General features: G+C 53.7%; 1 protein-coding gene across 2 annotated transcripts in view; it reads left to right on the top strand.

Moving 5' to 3' along the window:
* The window catches only part of CELSR1 (cadherin EGF LAG seven-pass G-type receptor 1), a 182005-nt gene that overhangs the window by 58291 nt on the left and 99164 nt on the right, over positions 1–24550 (top strand). For both annotated transcript variants that reach the window (XM_055374360.2, XM_055374359.2), the window contains exon 2: positions 15748–16386. In XM_055374360.2, the coding sequence (XP_055230335.1) occupies positions 15748–16386 (639 nt within the window). The remainder of the gene's footprint in view (positions 1–15747; positions 16387–24550) is intronic.

Genomic DNA, 24550 nt, shown 5'->3' with positions numbered 1-24550 from the left:
CGAGACTCCGGGCAAGGAGAGGAGGAAGATGGAGATAGTGGCACAGGGGCACGCAGAGGGAGGCCGAGGGTCACCTGCTGCTCTGGCCATTGAGGTGGCTGGATGAGGAGCCTGGCTGGGTGTTGGATGGCACTTTTAGACCTGGAGCCTGGAATGTTCCAGACTGGCCCTGGTCGTTCCTGACTCCCTGGGCCTGCGGTGAGCAGTGGCTGAAGAGCCTGAGAGCTCTGAGCAGGACCTGCTGCAGGGCTGGGTTGGGCTCGTTGCTGTGTTTACTAAGACGTCTCATCTTCGGCTGGGCACGGTGGCTCACACCTATAATCCCAGCACTTTGGGAGGCCGAGGCGGACAGATCACAAGGTCAGGAGTTCGAGACCAGCCTGGCTAACATGGTGAAACCCCATCTCTACTAAAAATACCAAAAAAAAAAAAAAAAAAATTTAGCTGGGCATGGTGGCACGTACCTGTAATCCCAGCTACTTGGGAGGCTGAGGCAGGAGAATCGCTTGAACCCGGGAGGCAGAGGTTGTAGTGAGCCGAGATCGCACCACTGCACTTTAGCCTGGGCGACAGTGCGAGACTCCATCTCAAAAAAAAAAAAAAAAAAAAATTCTCATCTTTATTGTCCACAGCTCTCTTGGGCTGGCAGTGGCTCGTGGACACGTCGGGCCAGGGAACATATGGTTGTCCCTTGGCAGGTGCTCAGGGCCGCGTTGTCATGCTGGAAGGCATCATTTGGCTCAGAACCAGGTGCCCACTTGTTCTTTGAAATTTGTTTTGTCATTTAATCTTTGCCTTGGGGAACTTGGCCCATTTTTCCAGGACGAGGGCAGAGAGGTGGCTTTCTGGTTCTGGCAGGGAAGAGTGAAGCTGGAATGGCTCCCCGTTGGCCCAGCCCGTGTCAATCTCTGGGCTCAGCTGGCAGGGGAATGCCCCAGACGGCGCTGTCTGGAGGCGCAGAGGCCCGAGTGGTCTGGCAAAGCCGGGTGCTGAGCCAAGGAGCCCTGAGCTCGGTGCTTCCCGGGCTCCTGGTACCTGCTGAGAGTCTCAGGCCGGAAGGGGTCCAGAGGTTTGGGTGATCATTTCCGAGGGCTGGGTTGTCAGCTGGTGTGCTGCTGCCCTGGCAGGTGTTGTCTGGAGACATGTGTGGTCATCATCGCCTGGGGTGGGGGTGCTGCTGACATCCAGTGGGTGGAGGCCAGGGTGCTGCCCAGCATCCTCCCGGGGGCTGGCACCCCACAGAGAGTTACCCAGCCCCCACGAGAGTCCACAGTGCTGCCATGGGGTACCTGTCCTGGAAGCTGAAGCCCAGGGGTTCCTCCTTTTTCTTCTTATCTTAAAACAGCATTGGGCAGGTGCTGTGGCTCAAGGCTGTAATCCCAGCATTTTGGGAGGCTGAGGCGGGTGGATCATGAGGTCAGGAGATCGAGACCATCCTGGCCAACATGGTGAAACCCTGTCTCTACTAAAATACAAAAAATTAGCCTGGCGTGGTGGCCCACGTCTGTAGCCCCAGCTACTCGGGAGGCTGAGGCAGGGGAATCGCTTGAACTCGGGAGGTGGAGGTTGCAGTGAGCCGATTGTGCCACTGCACTCCAGCCTGGTGACAGAGCAAGACTCCGTCACAAAAAAAAAAAAAAAAAAAGAAGCCAATAAAACAAAACAAAACAAAAAAACAGGTTCGTTGGCCACTCAGCGTCTCCCCACAGGAGTTCCTGGCACTCCCCAACAAGGGGTTTCTTGTGGTTAGACGTTTGGATTCCTGTTCAGCAAACGAATGCCTTCAGATTGTACTGTGAGGACTTGAAGCAAAGCAGAGACAACAGAAGGTTCCTGATAAACTCCGGGTGTTTGATCCCTGTCGAAGTCCTGGCTGGTGCCTTCACTGCGGCGGGTGGGCCTGTGTGGGCTTCTCCCATGATATTTAGCTCATGGTGTAAACAGATGGCGACTTTGGCTCTACCCAAGCCATACTCAGCATCTTTAAGGTGGGGGAGTTTGGTGTCTCCAGGGTCGGAAGGTGGCTTCCTGCTCTTGGAAGGAGAAGTGGTTCCACGTCTTAGAAACCTGTTCATTTCTGACTTCATTCGACAGCTTGGTTTGAAGGAAATCATTCTTGAAATGCCCTTTAGAATAGCTTTCTCCTTTTGGACAATGTCATGCCAAAATGAGACAAATTTTTACTAAGAATCAATTCTTAACTCTTTTTTCCTTTTAAAAAAATTGAGGTGAAACTCACATACGATAAAATTACCACTTTAAAATGAACACTTCAGTGGCATTTGTTACATTCACGATGTTGTGCAACCTCTCCCTCTGTGCAGTTCTAGAACATTCTCATCACCTGAGAAAGCCCCATACCCAGTAAGCTTAATCACTTCCGGTCCCTCTTGCCCCTTGCTCTTGGCAACCAGCATGGCTTCTGTCTCTGTGGATTCTGGGTGTTTCATATCAATGAAATCATGATTATGTGGCCTTTCGTGTCTGGCTTCTTTCACTTGGCAGAAAGTTTGTGAGTTTCATGCACGTGGTAGCCTGGTCAGTACTTCCTCTTTTTTTTTTTTTTTTTGAGACTGAGTCTTACTCTGTTGCCCACGCTGGAGTGAAGTGGCACCATCTCAGTTTACTGCAACCTCTGCCTCCCAGGTTCAAGCGATTCTCCCACCTCAGCCTCCTGAGTAGCTGGGACCACAGGTGTGCACCACCACGCCTGGCTAATTTTTTATATTTTGGTAGAGATGGGGTTTCACCATGTTGCCCAGGCTGGTCTCGAACTCCTGAGCTCAGACAATCCACCCACCTCGGTCTCTCAAAATGCTGGGATTACAGGCATGAGCCACCGCACCCAGCCTACTTCCTCTTTATGGCTGAATAATATTCCATTGTATGAATGAAACATACTGGGTTTGTCCATTCATACATTGGTGGACGTTTGGGTTTCCACTTTGGGTTATTGTGAATAATGCTGTGGTGAGCATTTGTGTACAAGTTGTGTGGATGTATGTTTTCAATTTTTTTGCATTGCACCTAGGGATAGAATTCTGGGTCATGTATTAATTCTATGTTGAGCTTTGTGAGGAAGCAATCCTTAACTCTTAAATGAAAGTTCTGCCTCCTGACAAGAATGCACTTGCTCAGCGTCTCAGCCCACAACTTCTTTAGGCTGGCGTTGGGCTGGCTATGTTGGTGTGTGAACACACCTTCCTGGGGCACAGTGGGGCCTGTTATTATTTCAGGCTTCCAGAAGGTTCCATCAAGCAGAGACATGATGAGCTGTGTTGGAATAACATGGAACAACTTAATAGTATTAAATCCTGAATTAGATTCTAACTTCTGCCTTAGGATATGAGCTTTATTTTGTACATGAAATCAGGAGAGAACATTTCTTAATAAGTGTTATCGAGGATAATGTGATTTTACCATAAATAATAAATGTGGGAGTGACATTGAGAAGGAGGTTTTAGATATCTTCGTAGCTTCATTTCTCCTTGTTTCTTCCCCCCCCATTCGTTTCTTTATTTTTAATTGCAATAAACTTTATAAAACGAACCATCTTGGCCGTTTTTAAGTGTGCAGTTCAGTGGCATTAAATGCATTCACATTGTTTCACGGGCATCACCACCATCCACCTCCAGAACTTCCTCATCTTCCCAAACTAGACTCTGTGCCAATTCAACACCACCTCCCCACAGCCCTCCCCTAGTCCCTGGCACTCACCATCCTACTTTCTGTCTCTGTGGATTTGACTGTTCTCGGGACCTCTCGTAAGCGGAAGCAGACAGTATTTGTCCTTTTGTGACCGGCCTCTTTCACTCAGTGTGATGTCTTCAAGGCTCATCTGTGTTGTAGCGTGTGTCAGGGTGTCTGTCGTTTTTAAGGCCTCCTTATTTCTTGTGCTACCTGAAGTTGGGTTTTTTCAGTAATAATAATGTGTAATGTTTATCCTGACTCATCTAATGCTGAAGGTCTGGGGATGTGGTTCTTTCGTGCTCTCCTCCATATCTTGTGACAGAATAATTCTTGTCATTTCTAGGATTTTATAATTTAGGAGATGAGGAAGGATGTTAAGTGAGTAAGTGTGCCTTTGAAGCAGAATAATGCGGCAAGATAAAATGGCATTTGTGTTTGAATGATTTGAAGCTCTAGAAGCTTTTCAGAGCTTTTAACACGCTCCTCATTTGCCTGTTGATGGGCTTCCCAGGGCCTGCCTGTGCGTTTCCATTTGATTTGGGCTTGGCCATGGGAGAAGCGGCTTGCTGTTCTTAGCAGATCCTGGCAGCCTCTCCAACAAGTTAAGTGACCTGCCTGGGACCTGCAGCTTGAGTTCAGGGTGGATGACAGAGTGAGATTCCGTCTCAAAAAAAAAAAAAAAAAGTAGTGGAGAGTAGAATAATGGTCACCAGAATCTGGGGAGGTGAGGAGGAAGAGGGGGTTGGGGAGAAATTGGTCAAAGAGTACAAAGTTACAGTAGGATGGCAGGAATAAGTTCTGTTGCTCTATTGTACAATAGGATGACTGTGGTTAATAATATTGTATTGTATATTTCAAAATAGCTAGAGGAAAGGATTTTGAACATTCTTACCAGAAATAAATGATAAATTTACAAGTAATGGATATATTAAATACACTTATTTGAGTTTTACACAATGTCTAGGGGTCAGGACCAGGCATTGGGACCAGACACTGGGGCAGGGTTGGGGTGGGTGCTGGCTGCCGGGGGTGCTTGTCTGAGGCTAAGACTAGGTGGGACCAACGGGAGGATGTGTGAGGACCCACCTGCAGCAGCCCGAGGGGATGGCAGTGGTGGGGTTACAGAGTGTGGACTTGGATTCCAAGGAGGAGAAACCAGGGAAACCAAGGTGTGGGCTTCCTGGGGGTGTCAGGAGGGCTCCTCCTTCTCCATTGTCCAGCCAGTGGCACAGATGGGGACAAGGAGGACTAGGAGGCTGGCTCTGCCCTCCCCACCCCTGCCCCCGGGCAGAGCTGCGCCCTTTACCTTGACTGCAAGGTTAACACAGGACTTTGTTCCCGAGGCATCGTGAGCAGCACGTGGGCCTTTCTACAGTCCAGCTTGCTGGAGACGCTCGTGCTGGGATGAGACTCTGCTCTCCTGGGTCCGAGGCTCACTCTTCCTCTCGTGGCTTGACATCCTGACATGTGCCGCACACCCAACCCTGAAAGTGCTTGTCCCCTTGTTCCTGTGACGCGAACCTGCATTCGTGAGACGCAGGTCCTAGATTGTTGCCCAGAAAGGAGAAAAGCCACACGCCTTCAGGTAGCAGGATGAACACATCGCACCTGTTGTCTGGCCCCAATCTGGCCTCTAAAACAAAACAAAACAAACCCAGGAGAGAGAGAGATGCACACAGCCACTTCAAAGTTCCCTGGCTTTGAATGGGAGCCACCAGGAGCCACCAAGCAGGGCCCTCCCTGCCTGCTGTGAAGGCCTCGGGAAGGACAGGCACGCACCCTGTGTCTCTTACCAGCTGGACAGCAAGCAACGCCCTGTGGATGTGATCACAGCCGGCCACGGGGGATGACTCTGGACCCCGAGGGCATCATGGGCTGCCCTAACCAGGCCTCGAGGGGCGTTGGTGATGGGAGAGTGGAGGAGCCCCCCAGGCTGTGGTGCATAGGGTGGTGACGGAGACTCACAGTGAATGAATGGGCCCCTGGTTCCTGCCCGGCACTGGCTGCGTCTCCAGCTGCCTGTGGCTCCATCTCACTGGGTCATCTCCAAGGCCCCAGGTGGGTCACAAACTGGCCTTTCCTCCTCCATGTCCTCAGCAGACCCTCCCATGCCAGGACTAGAGTCCTCTTGGACCATCTCCTCTGTCCCTCCCATCCACCATCACTGGGGACTCGGCCTCAGATTAATCTGGGCCCTGCCACTCAGCCTGAGTCACCTTACCAGGCACATTCAGCTTCTTTGTGCCTTGGTGTCCTCACCTGTCAAGGGGCCAGCGATGGTTCCTCGTGGTGCATGGGTCCTGTCCACACCTCTGCGGACGTTTCTCCTTCAGCCACCCCCGCCGCCCTGCACCAAGAGCCCACGAGGCCGGCAGCAATCGGAGGTTCACCCACCCCCTGCCTCCGTGCCCGTGTCTCTCCGCTACTCTGCATTCCTGGGGTTGACTAACTCCCCCCCAAAAGTCACATCCACCTGGAACCTCAGAGTGGGATGTTATTTGGAAATAGGCTCTTTGCAGCTGTAATTGAGGTGTTGACATGAGGCTGCACTGGCTTCCGGTGCGGTGAACAGAAGACAGAGTCTTGACGACACAGGGAGAGCCATAGCCACTTGACGCAGAGGCAGAGGCCAGAGGGGTGCACCTAGGAGCCAAGCAACACCAAGGACTGCTGGACCCCCAGCCCCCAGGGAAAGGGGCCCGGAGCAGACCCTCCCCTGAGTCTCCAGGAGGAACAAACCCTGCCAACACCTGAATTTCAGATCCCTGGCCTCCAAAACGGAGAGAGTGAATGTCCTGTATTGGTGATGCAGTGGCGGCCCTTTGCTCCGACAGCCCCAGGAGCTGATGCCCCCCGTCCCCATGCCTTGCTGGTTTTGCTGCTTTTCATCTGTTGTGCTCTCAGGAGGCCTGTCCCCTTCACTTTGTGTGGCAAACTCCATTCTTCCTAGGAAACCCACTCCCCTGTCTCCCAGGGCCGTCCAGCATCAGCTGCGCCGCTCTTCACCCACAGCCGCCAATCACCTGCCACCGAGTCTCGGAACTGCGGCACTGTCCCCTGTCCCCTGAGGGCTGCCTGCTCCTTGATGTGATCTCTGCCCCCACTGCCCCACAGCATGAGCCCACCATGGGGAACACGATCGCAGATAACCTTTGTCTTACTGCAGAGTCTTTCACAAAAGTCAGGGGGACTGGACAGGTCCCAACCTCCATGAAGACCCAGAAAGTTCCTTCCCATGATGTGGTTCAGGTTTGTACAGCACCTGCCAGGAGGGCCCCGCAGCCTCGCGCTCTGCCATCTGCTCTGTCTCCTTCCCATGTCTCAGCCACAATGAGGTGACTCACCCTTCCTGGGAAAGCAGGGGATGGCACTTGATCGCTTTTGAGGTGCCGCGGAGCCGCTCCAGGCCTGGGAGGAACGCCCGGAGCACGGGCAGAGAGAGTGCTGGGTGGGTGCTGTGCCTCCCAGAATCAAGCAGACCCCAAACTGTGAACTGACCTGTACTCACACACAGAAATGAAACCACGGGGGACAGCATGAGGCAGAAAGTCATCATCACCTGAAGGCCACAGACCGCAGCCCCTGAAAACTGTACAGGTCCGAGACCCAGGGAAGTCTGGAAGCCACCTCGGTGCAGGGGAGCTGAGTGTGGTGTGAGGTCCTGGGACAGGAGAGGGCAGTGGGTGGAAATGAGGGAAATCTGCAGAGAGAACAGGCTTCAGTTAATAACCTATCAATACTGGCTCATTCCTTACGACAAATGCTGAGGCCAGGGGCAGCGGCTCACACCCGTGAATCCCAGCACTTTGGGAGGCTGAGGTGGGAGGATCGCTTGAGGCCAGGAGTGTGAGACCAGCCTGGGCAACATTGCACGGCCTCACCTCTACAAAAAACAAGAACAGAAAACCCAGCCAGGCATGGTGGCGTGCTCCTGTAGTCCTAGCTTCTCAGGAGGCTGAGGCAGGAGGATCACTTGAGCCCAGGAGCTCAAAGCTCAAGGCTGCAGTAATCACACCACTGCATTCCAGCCTGGGCCACAGAATGAGACTCTGTCTCAAAACAAACAAGCAAAAGACCCCCAAACCTACCATGCTAATGTAATAACGTAACTAATAGGGGCCTGGGTGTGGGGTCTCTGGGAACCCGCTGTATTAGTAAATTTTTTGTAAATCTAAAACTGTTTCAAAATTAAGTTTTATAAAAACAAACAAACAAACAAAAAACAAAATCAGCAATGCAGACAGAACCACTGTCCACAGTGCCGATAGCTCTCTGGGCTCATGTAGAAACATTTTTTTTGTTTTGTTTTGTGTGAAAGAGTAACTCCTTCCTTTTTTGTTGTTGTTTTTTTGAGGTGGAGTCTCACTCTGTCGCCCAGGCCGGAGTGCAGTGGTGCCATCTTGGCTCACTTCAACCTCCGACTCCCAGGTTCAAGCGATTCTCCTGCCTCAGTCTCCCAAGTAGCTAGGATTACAGACGTGCACCACAACGCCCCGCTAATCTTTGTATTTTTAGTAGAGACAGGGTTTCTCCACGTTCGCCAGGCTGGTCTCGAACTCCTGACCTCTGGTGATCCGCCCACCTCGGCGTCCCAAAGTGCTGGGATTACAGGTGTGAGCCACTGCTCCTGGCCTGTTTCTTGTAACCTAACATCATGTTGTCTTGATCTATCTCTGCCAAAAATGGAGGTTTGTGCTACTGTGTGGGTTAGCTGTGTCATATTCCGTTGTGGGGATAGGCTGTGCTTGGCTCAGCATCCCCATACTGGTGGCGTTTAGATGTGTGTATCTGAAGGCTTAAGCTGCAGGTTGGTTCAAAATCCAACCCAGACTACTTAAGTAAAAAGTAATTTCACCGTGGCCCGTGGTCTCGAAGGAGATTGATGTTAGGATTAACAGTAAGGCACTCGTCGTGTTCTGTAGCACACTTCACGGTCGTTAATATTTCGTGCTATTTTCTGTCTGTTGTGTCATCGTTTTATCCCTGAGTGAAGATGGATGTCCCTAGAATATGGGTCCTTGTTCCGGGATGTTTCTCTGTGCTGTGCCTTCCTGGGCTGCCCCCAGGAAGGCCCCAGTGCTGGAGCCTCCACCCAACTTGTGGGGGTCAGAGTAGCTCAGGGCACCCCAAGAAGGCCTGGGCTTCTCACTATGATACATAAGCTCAGACCCAAACATTAATCAATTTTTCAAGTACCTGCTTATTTTCCTGGTTAAAATCAGTGTGGCCTTTGCATATTGGGCCAGAACAAACACATCCATGTGTGGTTTAAGATAAAAGCATGTTTCATAACAACTGCCGCGAGGAAGTAAACAGTACCCTATCTGTATTATTGTAGTGGACCCTAAAAAAAAAAAAGTCAAACAGGCACAAAAAAATAGCTCACATGAAAAAATGAAGTCTCGTTATGCTGTTTGTGTCAATGTTGATGTTGGAGTTAAAGTGACACCATACTTCTCTGGCCCCTTTGCCTCTCCCTCCCTCCCTCCCCTCCTCCTCCCCCCTCACTCCCCTCCTCCTCCCTCCCTCTCTCCCCTCCTCCTCCCTCCTTCCCCTCCTCCTCCCTCCCTTCCCTCATCCTCCCTCCCTCCCCTCCTTCTCCCTCCCTCTCTCCCCTCCTTCTCCCTCCCTCTCTCCCCTCGTCCTCCCTCCCTCCCTCCCCTCCTCCTCCCTCCCTCCCTCCCCTCCTCCTCCCTCCCTCCCCTCCTCCTCCCTCCCTCCCCTCCTCCTCCCTCCCTCTCTCCCCTCCTCCTCCCTCCTTCCCCTCCTCCTCCCTCCTTCCCCTCCTCCTCCCTCCCTTCCCTCATCCTTCCTCCCTCCCCTCCTCCTCCCTCTCTCTCTCCCCTCGTCCTCCCTCCCTCCCTCCCCTCGTCCTCCCTCCCTCCCCTCGTCCTCCCTCCCTCCCCTCATCCTCCCTCCCTCCCCTCGTCCTCCCTCCCTCCCCTCGTCCTGTCTCCCTCCCTCCCCTCGTCCTCCCTCCCTCCCTCCCCTCGTCCTCCCTCCCTCCCTCCCCTCATCCTCCCTCCCTCCCCCTCCCTCCCTTCCCTCATCCTCCCTCCCTCCCCCTCCCTCCCTTCCCTCATCCTCCCTCCCTCCCCCTCCCTCCCTTCCCTCATCCTCCCTCCCTCCCCTCCTCCTCCCTCCCTCCCCTCCTCCTCCCTCCCTCCCCTCCTCCTCCCTCCCTCCCCTCCTCCTCCCTCTCTCCCCTCCTCCCTCCCTCCCTCCCCTCCTCCTCCCTCCCTCCCCTCCTCCTCCCTCCCTCCCCTCCTCCTCCCTCCCTCCCCTCATCCTTCCTCCCTCCCTCCCGTCCTCCTCCCTCTCTCCCCTCCTCCACCCTCCCTCCCCTCCTCCTCCCTCCGTCCCTCCCCTCCTCCTCCCTCCGTCCCTCCCCTCCTCCTCCCTCCGTCCCTCCCCTCCTCCTCCCTCCCTCCCTCCCCTCCTCCTCCCTCCCTCCCTCCCCTCTTCCTTCCTCCCTCCCTCCCTTTCTTCCACAAATGTTTATCTAGTGGCTTCTGAGTGCCAGGAACTGTACTAGATGTGACGGGTGCAGCAGGAACAAGACCTACAGGTTCTGGGTCCTCAGGGACTTGGGGGAAAGAAACAGATATAAACAAATAAGAAAATCAGAGCCCTAGGCCGGGCGTGGTGGTTCACACTTGTAATCCCAGCACTTTGAGAGGCCAAGGCGGGTCGATCACTTGAGGTCAGGAGTTTGAGACCATCCTGGCCTACGTGGTGAAACCTCGTCTACTAAAAATACAAAAATTAGCCAGTTGTGGTGGTATACATCTGTAATCCCAGCTTCTTGGGAGACTGAGGCAGGAGAATCACTTGAATTTGGGAGGTGGAAGTTGCGGTGAGCTGAGATCGCATCATTGCATTCCAGCCTGGGCAACAGAGCGAGATTCCATCTCAAAACAAACAAAGAAACAAAAAACAACAAAACAAACACAGAGAGCCCTGCCACTCTTGTGCAAGAACTGAAGTTGGGATGTGGCAGATGGGAGTGAGGGGCTCAGCATGGAGGGTCCTCCAGCGAGGGACCCAGGGGTGTAGCCAGTGTCTGAGAAGGAGGGCAGTGCTCCAGCCAAGAGATGTGCAAAGGCCCCGGGGCAGGAAGAGCGGTCACACGATGACAGGGACAGATCACGCAGACCACAGGACAGAGGGGTGTGTATTTTATGCTGGGTGCCATTAGGGGCCACAAGGGAGCAAGGTGATGAGGTCAATATTTTAGGAAGACCACCCTGGCTGCCACATGAGGATGATGGTGGAGGGAAACTGAGGCTGGCAGACCCCAGGGGTGTTCAGCACATGGCCAAGCAATGCCTATGGGTCATAGGCTGTTTTTAAGATTTTTCCTTTTTGAGGGGAGACAGAGCCTCGCTCTGTCCCCCAGGCTGGAGTGCAGTGGCGCAATCTCGGCTCACTGCAACTTCTGCCTCCCAGGTTCAAGCGATTCTCAAGCCTCAGCCTTCCGAGTAGCTGAGACTACAGGCACGTGCCACCGCGCCCAACTAATTTTTTGTATTTTTAGTAGAGACAGGGTTTCACCATGTTGGCCATGCTGGTCTCGAACTCCTGACCTCAGGTGATCTGCCGCCTCGGCCTCCCAAAGTGCTGGGATTTCAGACGTGAGCCACTGAGACTGGCCTATTAAAAAACTTTGTAATTGTGGTAAAATACACATACGTTTACCACTTTAACCATTTTTAAGTGTGGGGTTCTGTGGCATTAAGCACATTAGCTTTGCTGTGCAGCCATCACCACCATCTATCTCCAGAACTTTTTCATGGCCCCAAACTGAAACCCCGCACCCATTAAACAACAGCTCCCCAGTCTGCCTCCCCACCCGTGGCACCCATCATTCTACTTTCTGTCTCTATGAATCGAACTCCTCTAGGGACGTCCTGTAAGTGCAGCCTCACATGTGACCGGCTTATTGCACTGAGCATCAAGTCCTCAAGGTACATCCATGTTGTAGCGTGTGTTCAGAATTTCCCCCCTTTTTAAGGCTGGATAATATTCCATAGTATGCATGGACCACATTTTTTTTTTTTTTGAGACAGAGTCTTGCTTTGTTGCCCAGGCTGGAGTGCAGTGGTATGATCTTGGCTCACCACAACCTCCACCTCTTGGGTTCAAGCGATTCTCCTGCCTCAGCCTCCCGAGTAGCTAAGATTACAGGCATGCACCACCAGGCCCAGCTAATTTTTGTATTTTTAGTAGAGACATGGTTTCACCAGGTCGCCCAGGCTGGTCTTGAGCTCCTGACGTCGTGATCCACCCACCTCGGCCTCCCAAAGTGCTGTGATTACAGGTGTAAGCCACCACACCTGGCTGGACCACATTTTCTTAATCCGTTAATCTGTCGGTGGACGCAGGTCACTTCCATGTTTCAGCTCTTGTGAATAGCGCTGCTATGAACATAGGTGTGGTTGACTCATTTTTCTTTTGTTACAAAAAGTATTGCATTTGTAGCAACCCAAACGGTACATGGTAATTGTAAGACAGCTGAATAACACAAAATGAGCAGTAAAGTAGAAAGGTGGTTCACTCTCTGCCACCCCATCCTTTTACATCCTTTGTAGGAGTTGCTGCAGCATCCTTCCAGAGTTTTCTTTTTCTTTTTTTTTTTTTTTTTTGAGATGGAGTCTCACTCTGTCACCCAGGCTGGAGGGCAGTGGCGTGATCTCGGCTCACTGCAAGCTCTGCCTCCCAGGTTCATGCCATTCTCCTGCCACAGCCTCCTGAGTAGCTGGGACTACAGGCGCCCGCCACCATGCCCGGCTAATTTTTTGTATTTTTAGTAGAGACGGGGTTTCACCATGTTAGACAGGATGATCTCGATCTCCTGAACTTGTGATCTGCCCGCCTCAGCCTCCCAAAGTGCTGGGATTACAGGCGTGAGCCACCACGCCCGGCTCCTTCCAGAGTTTTCTATATATATATAACATGTTCGTGCATAAGTAAAGCAGCCCCCTCACAAAATGGGATCACACTGTGCATGTCCCTTTCGTTTTATTTGCACATATTTTAGACACACTTATGTTGATGACAGCGTAGTAGTCCATTGTGTGGCTTCTCTAATTGGGTTGTGCATTTCCCAGCTGATGGACCTTTAGGTGGTTTCTTTGTCTTTGGTGTGTGTGTTTAGGCTTCCAGAAGGATGATTGCTCAAGCTTAGGGTCGCTGAATGTTTACAATTTATTTTTGGCAAAGGAATGTATAAACGGGATGTAGCAAATTAAAGTTATTTATGAGCATTGCGTAAGACAAAACTATGTTAACTTACGTTCACATTTTTAACACGTTGTTTAGCATGCTAATTTATTTTAATTATATTAATATATGTCAGTCTGCTAGGGCTGCCATTTAAAAATACCACAGAATGGGTGGCGTAAACAACAAACATTTGTTTTCTTACAGTTCTTGAGGCTGCAAGTCCAAGATCAGGGAGGCAGTGCGGCCAGGTTCCTGGAGGCTTTGTTTCCCTGGCTGGTAGACAGTGCCTTCTTGCTGCGTCCTGATGCGGAGGAGAGGAGAGCTCTCTGCTGTCTCTTCCTGTGAGGATGCAAATCCCCTGGTGGGGCCCTACCCTCGTCACCTCATCATTGACCCTCATTACCTCCCAGAGGCCTCATCTCCAAAACCCATCCCCTTGGGTTAGAATTTTGAGGAGACACAGTTCGGTTCCCAGCAACACATTCATATCTTATATGCTGGGCAGTGAGGTTTAATGTTTTAAGTTGATGAGCAGTTGGTCTATGAGTCGACTGTATTGGTTTTGGTTGTCTGGTGCTGCGTAACAAAGCGTCCCAAACCCAGTGGCCTCCAACTCTGGTCGTATTATCTACTCACAGTGTGGTCAGGCTCGGTGCGGGGCTGGTCTCTGCTCTGTGGTGTCCGGGTCCTCCCTGGGGTGGCTCGAGTCTCAGCAGCCCGGTGGGTCACATCTGGGGTCTGGGACTTCCATTGGCCAGGGCCCTGGACGGGAGTGCTGCCTTCTCCCTGACGTGCCCTCTCTAGTGTGGGTTCTGGGCACCAGGAAGAAAGAGGCAGAACCTTCCAGCCCTCTTGGGGCCTGGGCCAGGAACTGGAGGACGTGTTTCCTGCTACATCCTGTGGGACCCAGCCGTCTCAGGGCCACCCTGCTCCAGGGCAGGGCAGGGCAGTGGAGGCCCCCTTCGGAGTGGGAGCAGCTGGGGTCGGGGAGGGAAGGAACTCACTCTCTGAGGCCGTCTCCCACCATGTCCTTTGCCTCAGACCTTTTGGCCTCATTTGTGTTTTTCCCCACCTCTTCTTCTCCTTACAGCCACTGGTCCTCTGCCTCTGGGCTCTGCGGACGCCCTCTGGGCTGCTCCTTCCTGCTCCGAGGTGCTCTGTGGGAGTTGCCCACAGAACTGAGTAGCCTCGAAGGGCTCTGGGTTTATGCCAGAGCCAGAGGCGCCCTCCCCACACCGAGGTTGTACAAATATTAATTTCATGTTCTGAGTCCTGACTTGCCACGCTGTCCTGAAGGCCACCTGGCAGAGCAACAGCACCCAGGGCATGACCCGAGTGTCGTTACTGGGGTGGGAGCTGGGCACCCCCAGCCGGGCCTGCGTTTCTGGGTGTGAAATTTGGCTTCTGCCTCCGTTTTCCTCACCTGTGAACTGGGGGTGGTGCTGGTTCTGTTAGAATCTCTTGGGATCTTGGGTCCACTGCACCTGCACGCATCTGTGGCTTCTGCAGTGGTTGCATTTCTTTGTTGTTTAGACAAATTACCTGACTCCAGGCCCCTCCCAGATGTGACTGGTGGCTCCTGGTGCTGGGAAAGCGCCGGGTACGGAGCCACCTGCTGCTCTTGTTCCGTTTCCTCTTGGGATCCCCGCGTGCCGCTGTGCCTTGTCGGGTGTGTTGCCGGGCTCGGGGTGACAAGGTGGCCTCTGGGCCTCATCACCCTCCAAAGGCCCAGACGCTTCCTCACAGTCCCCAGAATGAGAGGGAGGAGGGCCTGGCCCTCTCTGGCTCCCTGCCCAGCTCCTGTCCTCCTGACTGGGGCAGTTACTGAGGCCCAGGACTCTGAGGGGTGACAGGGGCCCCACGCTCCATGGAAACCAGGGTGGGAGCTCTTGTGGGGGCCATGGGCAGGGGGCCTCATGGGGTGGGGGCTCCTGGAACACAGAATCCGAGCCAGGCCTGGAGGACCTGGACTTGGCAGGCTATTCTGCAAATCCCACCCCACATCTGAGCCTGGGCCTGGAGGTGGCAGGTGAGGGCCCCTGGGCAGGGGCTGCTGCTCTGTCCCTGGGAGCCACTGGTACCCATGACCCACCCCCTGAACGTCTCATCCAATTCTGGGCCTGGAACCGATGATGCATGCGACTTTGCAACCAAGGTGCTCCACCGTCTTGGCCTCAGACTCCTAAGTACCTCACTTGATGATGTGTTTACTGCTGGCTGAGAGGCTGCTGTGTGTCTTTGTAAAGCGGTGCTCCTTGGCACCTCCTGTGTGCTGGGCACGTGGAGTTGTGTGGGGTACAGCTGAGCTAAGTGGGACCCTCAGCACAGCACGTCGGTGGGGATGTCGCCTGGGCAGGACCAGGGTGGGCTTGCCAGGCACTGCAGAGTTTGAGCTGAGCTGCGAGGACAGGAAGAACTGTTGGGAGGTTGGGCAGGGTGGGATCCCTGGAGGCCAGGGCAGGTGCAGAGGAGGCAAAAGGGGGCTTCAAGTCCTCATGTGGCTGGAACCAAAGCGTGTGAGGAGTTTCAGGCAGTGAGGGGCTGAATCCTGGTGGTCGTCAAGGTGCCCTGCTGAGCGCCTTAGGGCCCTCTGAGGGATTCGGAGCCAGAGAAAGATGTGATTGGAGCTGTGCTTTAGGAAGCCAGGGCAGGGGTTAGGGTGCTGGAGGAGGGAGGGTCAAGGTGGTGGTCATGGGTGGGGAATGGGGAGTGGGGATGCCCAGGCTCTCTTCTCCTTTGCCAAGCATGCCTGAGGCTGCTTCTGGGATGGGGCCTATAGGACCTGTGACTCCCGCAGCGTCTGAATGACCCTGACTTTCCTTGTGTCTGCAGATGGCATCCACAGCGTCACGGCCTTCTGCACCCTGCGTGTCACCATCATCACGGACGACATGCTGACCAACAGCATCACTGTCCGCCTGGAGAACATGTCCCAGGAGAAGTTCCTGTCCCCGCTGCTGGCCCTCTTCGTGGAGGGGGTGGCCGCGGTGCTGTCCACCACCAAGGACGACGTCTTCGTCTTCAACGTCCAGAACGACACCGACGTCAGCTCCAACATCCTGAACGTGACCTTCTCGGCGCTGCTGCCTGGCGGCGTCCGCGGCCAGTTCTTCCCGTCGGAGGACCTGCAGGAGCAGATCTACCTGAATCGGACGCTGCTGACCACCATCTCCACGCAGCGCGTGCTGCCCTTTGACGACAACATCTGCCTGCGCGAGCCCTGCGAGAACTACATGAAGTGCGTGTCCGTGCTGCGCTTCGACAGCTCCGCGCCCTTCCTCAGCTCCACCACCGTGCTCTTCCGGCCCATCCACCCCATCAACGGCCTGCGCTGCCGCTGCCCGCCCGGCTTCACCGGCGACTACTGCGAGACGGAGATCGACCTCTGCTACTCTGACCCGTGCGGCGCCAACGGCCGCTGCCACAGCCGTGAGGGCGGCTACACCTGCGAGTGCTTCGAGGACTTCACTGGTAGGTGCCCGGGGCCTGCGGGTGGCCGGGCTCACCCTGGCTTTGTGTACATGTCCCCAGGTCACATGGCCGAGGGTCTCGGGTGGTTTCCTCTGTTTACTTCCCTCCGGGGAAAACAGCTGGAGGATGGGCGCTGGGCCCAGGTGTGGGCTCCACGAACCTTGAGATGATCTCAGTAACGGTCCTTTTTTTTTTTTTTTTTTTTTTAACTTTTTTGAGATGATCTCACTGTATTGTCCAGGTTTGAGTGCAGTGGCGTAATCTTGGCTCACTGCAACCTCCGCCTCCTGGGTTCAAGCGATTCCTCTGCCTCAGCCTCCCAAGTAGCTGGGGTTGCAGGCACAGGCCACCATGCCTGGCTAATTTTTGTATTTTTAGTAGAGATGGGGTTTCACCATGTTGGTCAGGCTGGTCTTGATCTCCTGACTTCAAGTGATCCACCCGCCTCAGCCTCCCAAAGTGCTGGGATTACAGGCGTGAGCCACCATGCCCGGCTAGCAATGACACTTTCTTAGCCAGCTCGGGGCTTCCCTGACTGTAGCCCACAGCTTACTCACCTTCCCTGCCCGACTTAACTGCCTGCTTTAGGAGAACAGTAGGACAAGGTTACAGGGTGAGATCCACTTAAAAGAAAACCTAAACGCATGAAGTGACATGAGTTGCTTTTAAGTGGCCCTCAGGTGAAAGTACTTTATTCCAGATTGCAGGCTTAACTGGTTAGCGTGCAACAGTGGAACCAGGTGGAAACCATTGAGCCATTAATCATTTGGGTCTTGAAATCCTATTTTTTCATGCCTCCCTGTCACTGTAGAAATTTCGTGACTCATCCTCCCGCCTCTGAAGATGCTCTTTCCTTGATACCTCCTGACTCATCACCAAGATGAATTACTCCAAATGTAGCCCACGGTGGTTTTTAAAAATAAAGAGCCACCCCAAGAGTGGTACAGAAACACAAGTTCTCTGCATCTCAGCCGCACGTCTTGCTTTGGTCTTTGATTGGCTGTTCCACAAAATGACGGCTCATTTGATAAACGAGTTTACAGTGGTCCCAGTGGTGAATAGTCTGTCTTTTTTTTTTTTTTTTGAAAGCTCTCTGGGATTAGGCGGGATTTGGTTCATACCGGAGATAACTTTGAGACTCTTCCATCGACTGCGTCCTCGATTAATCTGTTTAATATAAACACCTGAGCAATCGTTAGCTGCTCGTTAGCAGCACATAGCACAAGTTTATCGAGCTTATAACAAGGGTTTGAGGTATTAGCAGGTATTTATCAGGCAGGAAGAGCGCAGGGGAGCAGAGAGAGAGGAAGGATGGCTTCCAAGGTTCTCTGCATCAGAAGTGGAGGGAAAACCACCAGCATGGGTGTTGGCAGCCTGATGCAAGGGTGCTCCCGGCTCTGACTTCCTGCACCCCAGGTTGGTGGCCCTCTGGTCATATGGCAGGTGGAAGGAAGGCAGTGTGGTCACCTGCCCCGTGGTGTTCCCACGCCTGCGAGTCTGTGGCTGTCTGTTGGTGCCGTCTGGGTCTGGGGCTCTTCCCCCCGCTGTCTCTCACTGAGTGCTAATCCTAAATTCCTGGCTATACCGGGGCTCGGCTGTGGGCAAGGCAGGCAGGCAGGCAGAGGCGGCGGGACACCCCCGCCTCCCACAGCCCACATCTGCGTTGGGTTTGGGGGTGGGGACAACTCCAGGTATGAGCAGGCCTGAACCAGGCCCCCTCCCCTGCTCTGAGTTTCAGTGGATTCCTGTTCTGTGTCAGCTTCCCCAGGTCCACTTCCTCCCCTTTGCCCCTCACGGCCTTGAGTGGGCTGTTCTGCCTCTCTGAAGGGCCAGCTTGGATGTAGCAGCAGCCAGCACGGTCAGCGCCCCTTCCCCGAGCCAGTGCCCGCCATGTGGCCTGGGTGGGGGGCGCTTCGTCGACTTTCCTGCTTCAGATGAAGAAGCCGTGGCCGCGGGTCCCTGGGAAGGGGCCTGTTACGCTCCCAAGAGTTGGCAAGGACGCCATCTTTACTCTGCAGATAGTACCTACTGTATACCAGGCCAGCGCACACAGCCAGACCTCCCCCAGCCCGTTCTGGGGGCTGACCAAGTTCATCTGTGCCGTTGGCTTTTTCATGGGTAGAGGGGACCGTTCAAGCATCCCCCACCTCTGGCTTTGTCAGATGAGTCAGGAGCCCTAGGGTAACGTCTAACGTGGCTTTGAGACCTGGCGTCGGCCTCCCAGGCCGCCAGTCCAGGCTGCAGGAAGCTTGGGGCTGCACTGGGCAGGGGTGGTCGAGGCCCCTGGGGACCCCTGGGCCAGCAGATCCCCTCTGAAGATGATTGACCCATTGGGGGGAACCCACCTTCTGAGCTTCTCAGGTTTTCTTTTCATCGGGAGAGTCATTTTTAGAAAACTAATGACTGGGGAACGGCCAAGTCTGTCATCACCAGTAAGACCCACTAACATGTAATGATTGGCATGAGACTAATTTGAATCTCTTTGGGTACCAAAATTATCATATGTATTTCCCTCGGAGATAAGGCTAATGAAGACTGATTATTTCTACTCCGTCCCTCTTCCTCCCCTTTTCCCTCTTTCCCTTTGAAGCGCTCCTTTTTCTGCGTGGAGGTAATTGAGCTCATTTATTCACGATGAAAGTGGTGCTGTCGTCAGAGGGGTTTTATTACTTGCTCCCTGGTAAGCTGAGCTCGGGGGCCTCACGGTTGCAAGGTTGGAATCGGCCCAAGTGGCTGCTGAAAGCCCCTGGCTTCCTGTGTTGCGGGACAGGAGACGGCAGGAGCTGGATGAAGGAAGTAGCAATTAATTTCAGGAAAAGCTCAACAAATTTGATGCTGGAGAAAATACTTGACAGCTCTCCCGTGTCCCTGAAATCCATTTTGGCCTTAGAGAAGTGTCCAAGGCCCCAAGGTCTGTGGATTCCCCTGATCTTTGCAGGGAAAGGAGGGCTGCCACCCGCTCACGGCGTTGGGACTGTGGTTGGGGTCTGTAGCCATCCCATTCTCCAAAAGGAACGAGGGCAGGAAGCCTTAAGGCTCCGGCATCTTAGATGTGCCTGGGATGGTCTCCCAGTTTCTCCGCTCCACAGAGAGTCCTGAACAACCCTGAGAGGCAAACACGGGCTGGTGTTCCTCGGTTCTCAGCCCTCGGTCTTTTTGTAAACATCGTAGTTGTGTTTGTTATTAAATTGCTCAGGCTCTCACTTGGCTCCTGTGGGTCCAGACACAGGGCCCTGTTCCGTCTCCCCTCTGCACCTGCCATCCCTTCATCTGAAATGTGTGTCCTCCCCATCCATCTGCCCATCATGGGCCTCCCTCAAAATCTGCTTCTGCAGCTGTACCCTGCTCTGAGAAGGTTCTGGAAGTTTCCCGACCTCCTCAGATGGATCATAGGTTTCCTCCCTTGAAGCTTCCTGGGTGCCTTGCTTATGCTTTTGTTGGTCCACCCCCATGCTGGGTGTGGTTCACACACTTCCATGTCTCTGTCCCCCAGGATGGCAGGGACTGTAGCTAATGGGTGTGTGTGTGTGTGTGTTTTGAGACTGAGTCTCACTGTGTCACCCAGGCTGGAGTTCAGTGGTGTGATCTCAGCTCACTGCAACCTCTGCCTCCTGGGTAGCTGGGACTACAGGCATGCATCACCACGCCTGGCTAATTTTTTGTATTTTTAGTAGAGACTGGGTTTCGCTATGTTGGCCAGGCTGGTCTCAAACTCCTGACCTCAGGTGATTCGCCTGCCTTGGCCTCCCAAAGTGTTGGGTTTACAGGCATGAGCCACTACGCCTGGCCGGATTGTAGCTAATGTTTAGTGGTGCTCTGCTCTGCTGGTTACTGCTCTAGATGATTCTACACGTATTTTCTCATTGACTTCTCGAGGCAGCTCTATGATCCCATTTTATAATGGGGTCATAGAAACTGAGGTACAAGACATCAAAGCATCTAGCCCAGTGGTTCTCCACTAGGGGTGATTTTGCCCCCAGGGACATTTGACAAAATCAGACATTTTTGGTTGTCACAGCTGGGGGTGGGGGTGCTGGTGGGTTGAGGCCGGGAATGCTGCTTGACATCTGTAGTGCACAGGACCGCCCCACGGCAGAGAACCGGCCTCAGTGCTGAGGGCAAGGACCCTGCTGGCACTGTGGAAGGTGGGGTCGGGATTCAAACCCGGGCATTCTGGCTTCTGAGCTGCAGCTGTAGACCCTCGAGGGTCAACGGCCGGCCAGGTTTACCAGCTTAGATCCTTCCTCTTGCATCATTTGTTTAACAGCATTTTGTAAAAGGCGCCTTCTGTGCTGGTTGAAAGGGGCAGTGTGATGAGTGGTATGCCGTGGCCCCGGAGGGGCTTTGCAGCTGTTAACTTCACACCCGAGGGGCTGGGAGGCCGCTGTTCCTTCCCCACAAGAAACCTGACCTCATTAAATCAGGACTGGCCTTAGGACTGGGTTTTGAACCCTGGTGCTGCTCTTGGTGTCTGCTCTCCCTAATTAAACAATTTCCACCACTCACTCATTACTAAAATGGGAACCGGCTGGGCACGGTGGCTCACATCTGTAATCCCAGCACTTTGGGAGGCCGAGGCACGTGGATCACGAGGTCAGGAGATTGAGACCATCCTGGCCAACACGGTGAAACCTTGTCTCTACTAAAAATACAAAAAATTAACCAGGTGTGGTGGCACACGCCTGTAGTCCCAGATACTTGGGAGGCTGAAGCAGGAGAATCGCTTGAACCCAGGAGGCGGAAGTTGCAGTGACCCGAGATCGTGCCACTGCACTCCAGCCTAGGCGACAGAGTGAGACTGTCTCAAAAACAAAAAAACAAAAAAAAACCTAAACTGGGAACAGTACTCTCTACTGGTGACCAAGAACGGAAGTCCTGGGCTCTGCTCTCACTCGGCCTTCCCCATGTATCTGTGACAACCCAGGAGGTGGGACAGTTGTCATCCCAGTTCTGTCAACACCCAGGTGCAGCACCAGGCGGGCGGGGCCAGGATTCGACTTGGGGATCTCTTGTGAGAGGTGAGTTTCACAGCTGCTCCTGGGAGGGTCAGATGCCCCGGGCCTCCAGCCTCTTCCCTCTGGTCCCCTGGAGGGTGTCCCCAGTACCAACTCCAGATACTCCCTGCTCTGATCCTGCTTCCTCTCCCCATCCCTCATTTCAGCCCACGGGCTCACAGTGGATGCCCCTTGGCCCCACGTTCAGCCTCTTGCCACGACCTAATGACGCTGCCTCCCCAGCCCAGTTCTCTCTGCTGCCTGTCCCTGTTTTCATGTTATCACCTTGGTGGGGCCTTCTCCTGCCCTCCCTGCCACCCTCGTCCTGCCCTGACGGTCCCTTCTTCACGAAGCGCCCAGGATGCCTGGTGAAGCACACATTTGTCACATCAGTGTTCAGGCCTTCCTGGGGTGACCGGTGCTCCAGTATAAAGTGCAGTCACTGGGCCTGTGGCACTCAGAGGTCTAGCCTCACCCCCGGCTCCCCAGGCTGAGGTCACTCTGGCCTTCGGGACACACACTGGCCTCTCTCACCGTGGTGCTTGCCCCTCCAGCGCACCTTCCCCCAGGTCTTCCCTGAATGTTCCCTCCCTGTCCCCGCTCCTCTGTCCTCCCTGTAGCCCTCACCCCCATGGCGGTGTTTGCTCGTCATTGTCACCTTCCTCCCTCTGCACTAGGTGCAGACAGCAGCGTCCTCCGCCCAACAGAACATGCCCGCGGGTCTGCAGCAGGCACCGTGTGCAAATGAGACAAGGGCTGGCCATCCCGCCCCTCCACGTAGGCCAGAGATAATGCCCTCGGGGCCTGAAACTCATTCTGTGTTGTGGTCAGAGTGCTGCCTGTGCTGCCTCTGGTGCTGAGCTAGGAGGAACCGGACCCTCCAATCACGCACACTTCCCTTCCCTGTCTCCTTTGCCCCTTCCTAGGGGACACCGAGGTATGTCTGACTTTGTCCTGCCCGTGTGAGCACTGGCTAAGCTCCCATGTGAGTCCACCCTCGTGCTCATCACAGCTGTGAGTGGGAGCGTGGGCTCCAGGCCTCTGGGCATTCCCGGGAAGCACTTCCCTTCCTCATCTCTCTCCGCGCTGTGAGCGGGTGATTTGTCATCACGGTAACGTCTTCGTCTTCCCGTGGGGCGCATTTCTGAGTGGCAGCTCTGATATCACAGGAAAGGCAGGTTTTTCTGCAAGGCTGAACATCTTGGAGGGGGACGGCAACAAGTCACTTTCACTCACCTCATGTCTGGGTAAAGGCAGACCTGGGTGCCCCTCCTGTGTGCGCCAGTGGGCCGGGGCTGCTTTGTTAGGGTTGAGTTTATTCTTGATCGCCTGCTTTTAGGACCTCAGGGGCTGCAAGAATAATCTTTTTTTTTTTTTTCCCCCTGAGATGAGTCTTGCTCTGTTGCCCAGGCTGGAGTACAGTGGCACAACCTTGGCTCACTGCTGCCTCTGCCTCCTGAGTTCAAGTAATTCTACGGCCTCAGCCTCCCGAGTAGCTGGGATTACAGGCATGGCCCACCACGCTTGGTTAATTTTTGTGTTTTTAGTAGAGACAGGGTTTTACCATGTTGGCCAAGCTGTTCTCGAACTCTTGACCTTCTGATCCGCCCGCCTCGGCCTCCCAAAGTGCTGTGGGCCCTGTACGTCCATGCCACGTGGACTTCGGGAGTGTTGGGTGCTCCCTAGCTGGGGCCTTAGCTTGGTTTGGGAATCAGGAACCGAGTAGGTGAGTAGCCACTTGGGAGCGCTTCAGTGCTGCTGGCTTTGAGCTTTGTACCAACTCCCTAGGCTGGGACAATAGTAATTGTCCTGTATGACCCCCCCCACCCCCCACCCCAGGTCATGGTCCCCAACTGTCCCTGCGAGGGCCTCCTGGGGCCAAGGACAATCTGTGTAGGTTCAAGGACAGAGAAACTTTTGGTGTAAAAACATAATCACCTGTGTGCTCATGGGAAAATCTTAAAAACAAATTCTAGCCCTTCTGCGATTCTGTTGTAAAATGTATACGTCACTCCAGCTGTGAGTTTTATTTTGGGTTCTCTTTTTTTTTTTTTTTTTTTTTTTTTTTAGACAGAGTCTCGCTCTGTCGCCCAGGCTGAAGTGCAGTGGCGCGATCTCGGCTCACTGCAAGCTCTGCCTCCCAGGTTCACGCCATTCTCCTGCCTCAGCCTCCTGAGTAGCTGGGACTACAGGTGCCCACCACCACGCCCGGCTAATTTTTTGTATTTTTTTTTTAGTAGAGATGGGGTGTCACCGTGTTAGCCAGGATGGTCTCAATCACCTGACCTCGTGATCTGCCCGCCTTGGCCTCCCAAAGTGCTGGGATTACAGGCATGAGCCACTGTGCCCGGCCTATTTTGGGTTCTCTTATCAGAGTCATGGGGTTTCCATCTTCATGTGATCTGCTGACGCACTCATCGCTCCCAGCCTGCAAGTTCTGCACTTTCAGATAAGGTCCTCATTCATGGCGAGCTGTGCCATCACCCTGCGGAGTGACGTCTGCTTAGCGCAGGGTTGCACGTGGGCCAGTGCTGACTGTGGCTTCCAGGATTAAAGCTTCGCTTCCAAGTATTCCTAGTAAAGTCGCAGTTAGTCCCTAAACTTGAGCGTTAATTATCATTCAAAATAAAAATCATTACATAACCTGTAATTAAAATCTCAAATAAAGCAGAAACAGAATCCTTTCTTGGGAAAACGTGCTTTTCAGATAATTCAGGATTACTTCAAGTTTTTCTCTCCTTGGTGCTTCTCAAGTCTTTTGCATTTGGCTTTTTCTACAGAGTCCAGGTTTTGAGATTTGCCATGTCTCTGGTACGTAGCTGTAAAGCTGGGGCATTATTTCGTTTCTGGGTAACTGTTTTCTATTAAAATCTTGCCGGGGGATCAGGGTGTGGGTAAATGTAGCCAGATATCTCCTGTTCTCCACTCAATTTCTTCCCCCAAAGCTGGGGCTTTTGATAAACAGAATTAGTGTCCTGTGCGGCGTGTGCAGGCACAGCCCACCAGCACTGGGGCCCAGCACGGTCCTCACACCCTGCAGTCCTCCTCCGGCTTCCGTGAGCTTCCTGGGGCTGCTGTAACCCATCGGCACAAACTGAGTGGCTGAAGACGACAGAAATCTGTTGTCTGAAGCCAAGTGCAGTGGTTCACGCCTGTAATCCCAGCACTTT

This window comes from Gorilla gorilla, chromosome 23, assembly GCF_029281585.2.
Source record: "Gorilla gorilla gorilla isolate KB3781 chromosome 23, NHGRI_mGorGor1-v2.1_pri, whole genome shotgun sequence".
Classification (NCBI taxonomy): domain Eukaryota; kingdom Metazoa; phylum Chordata; class Mammalia; order Primates; family Hominidae; genus Gorilla; species Gorilla gorilla.
The sequence above is the reverse complement of the archived record's forward strand: the minus strand, read 5'-3'. Positions and strand labels throughout refer to the sequence as shown.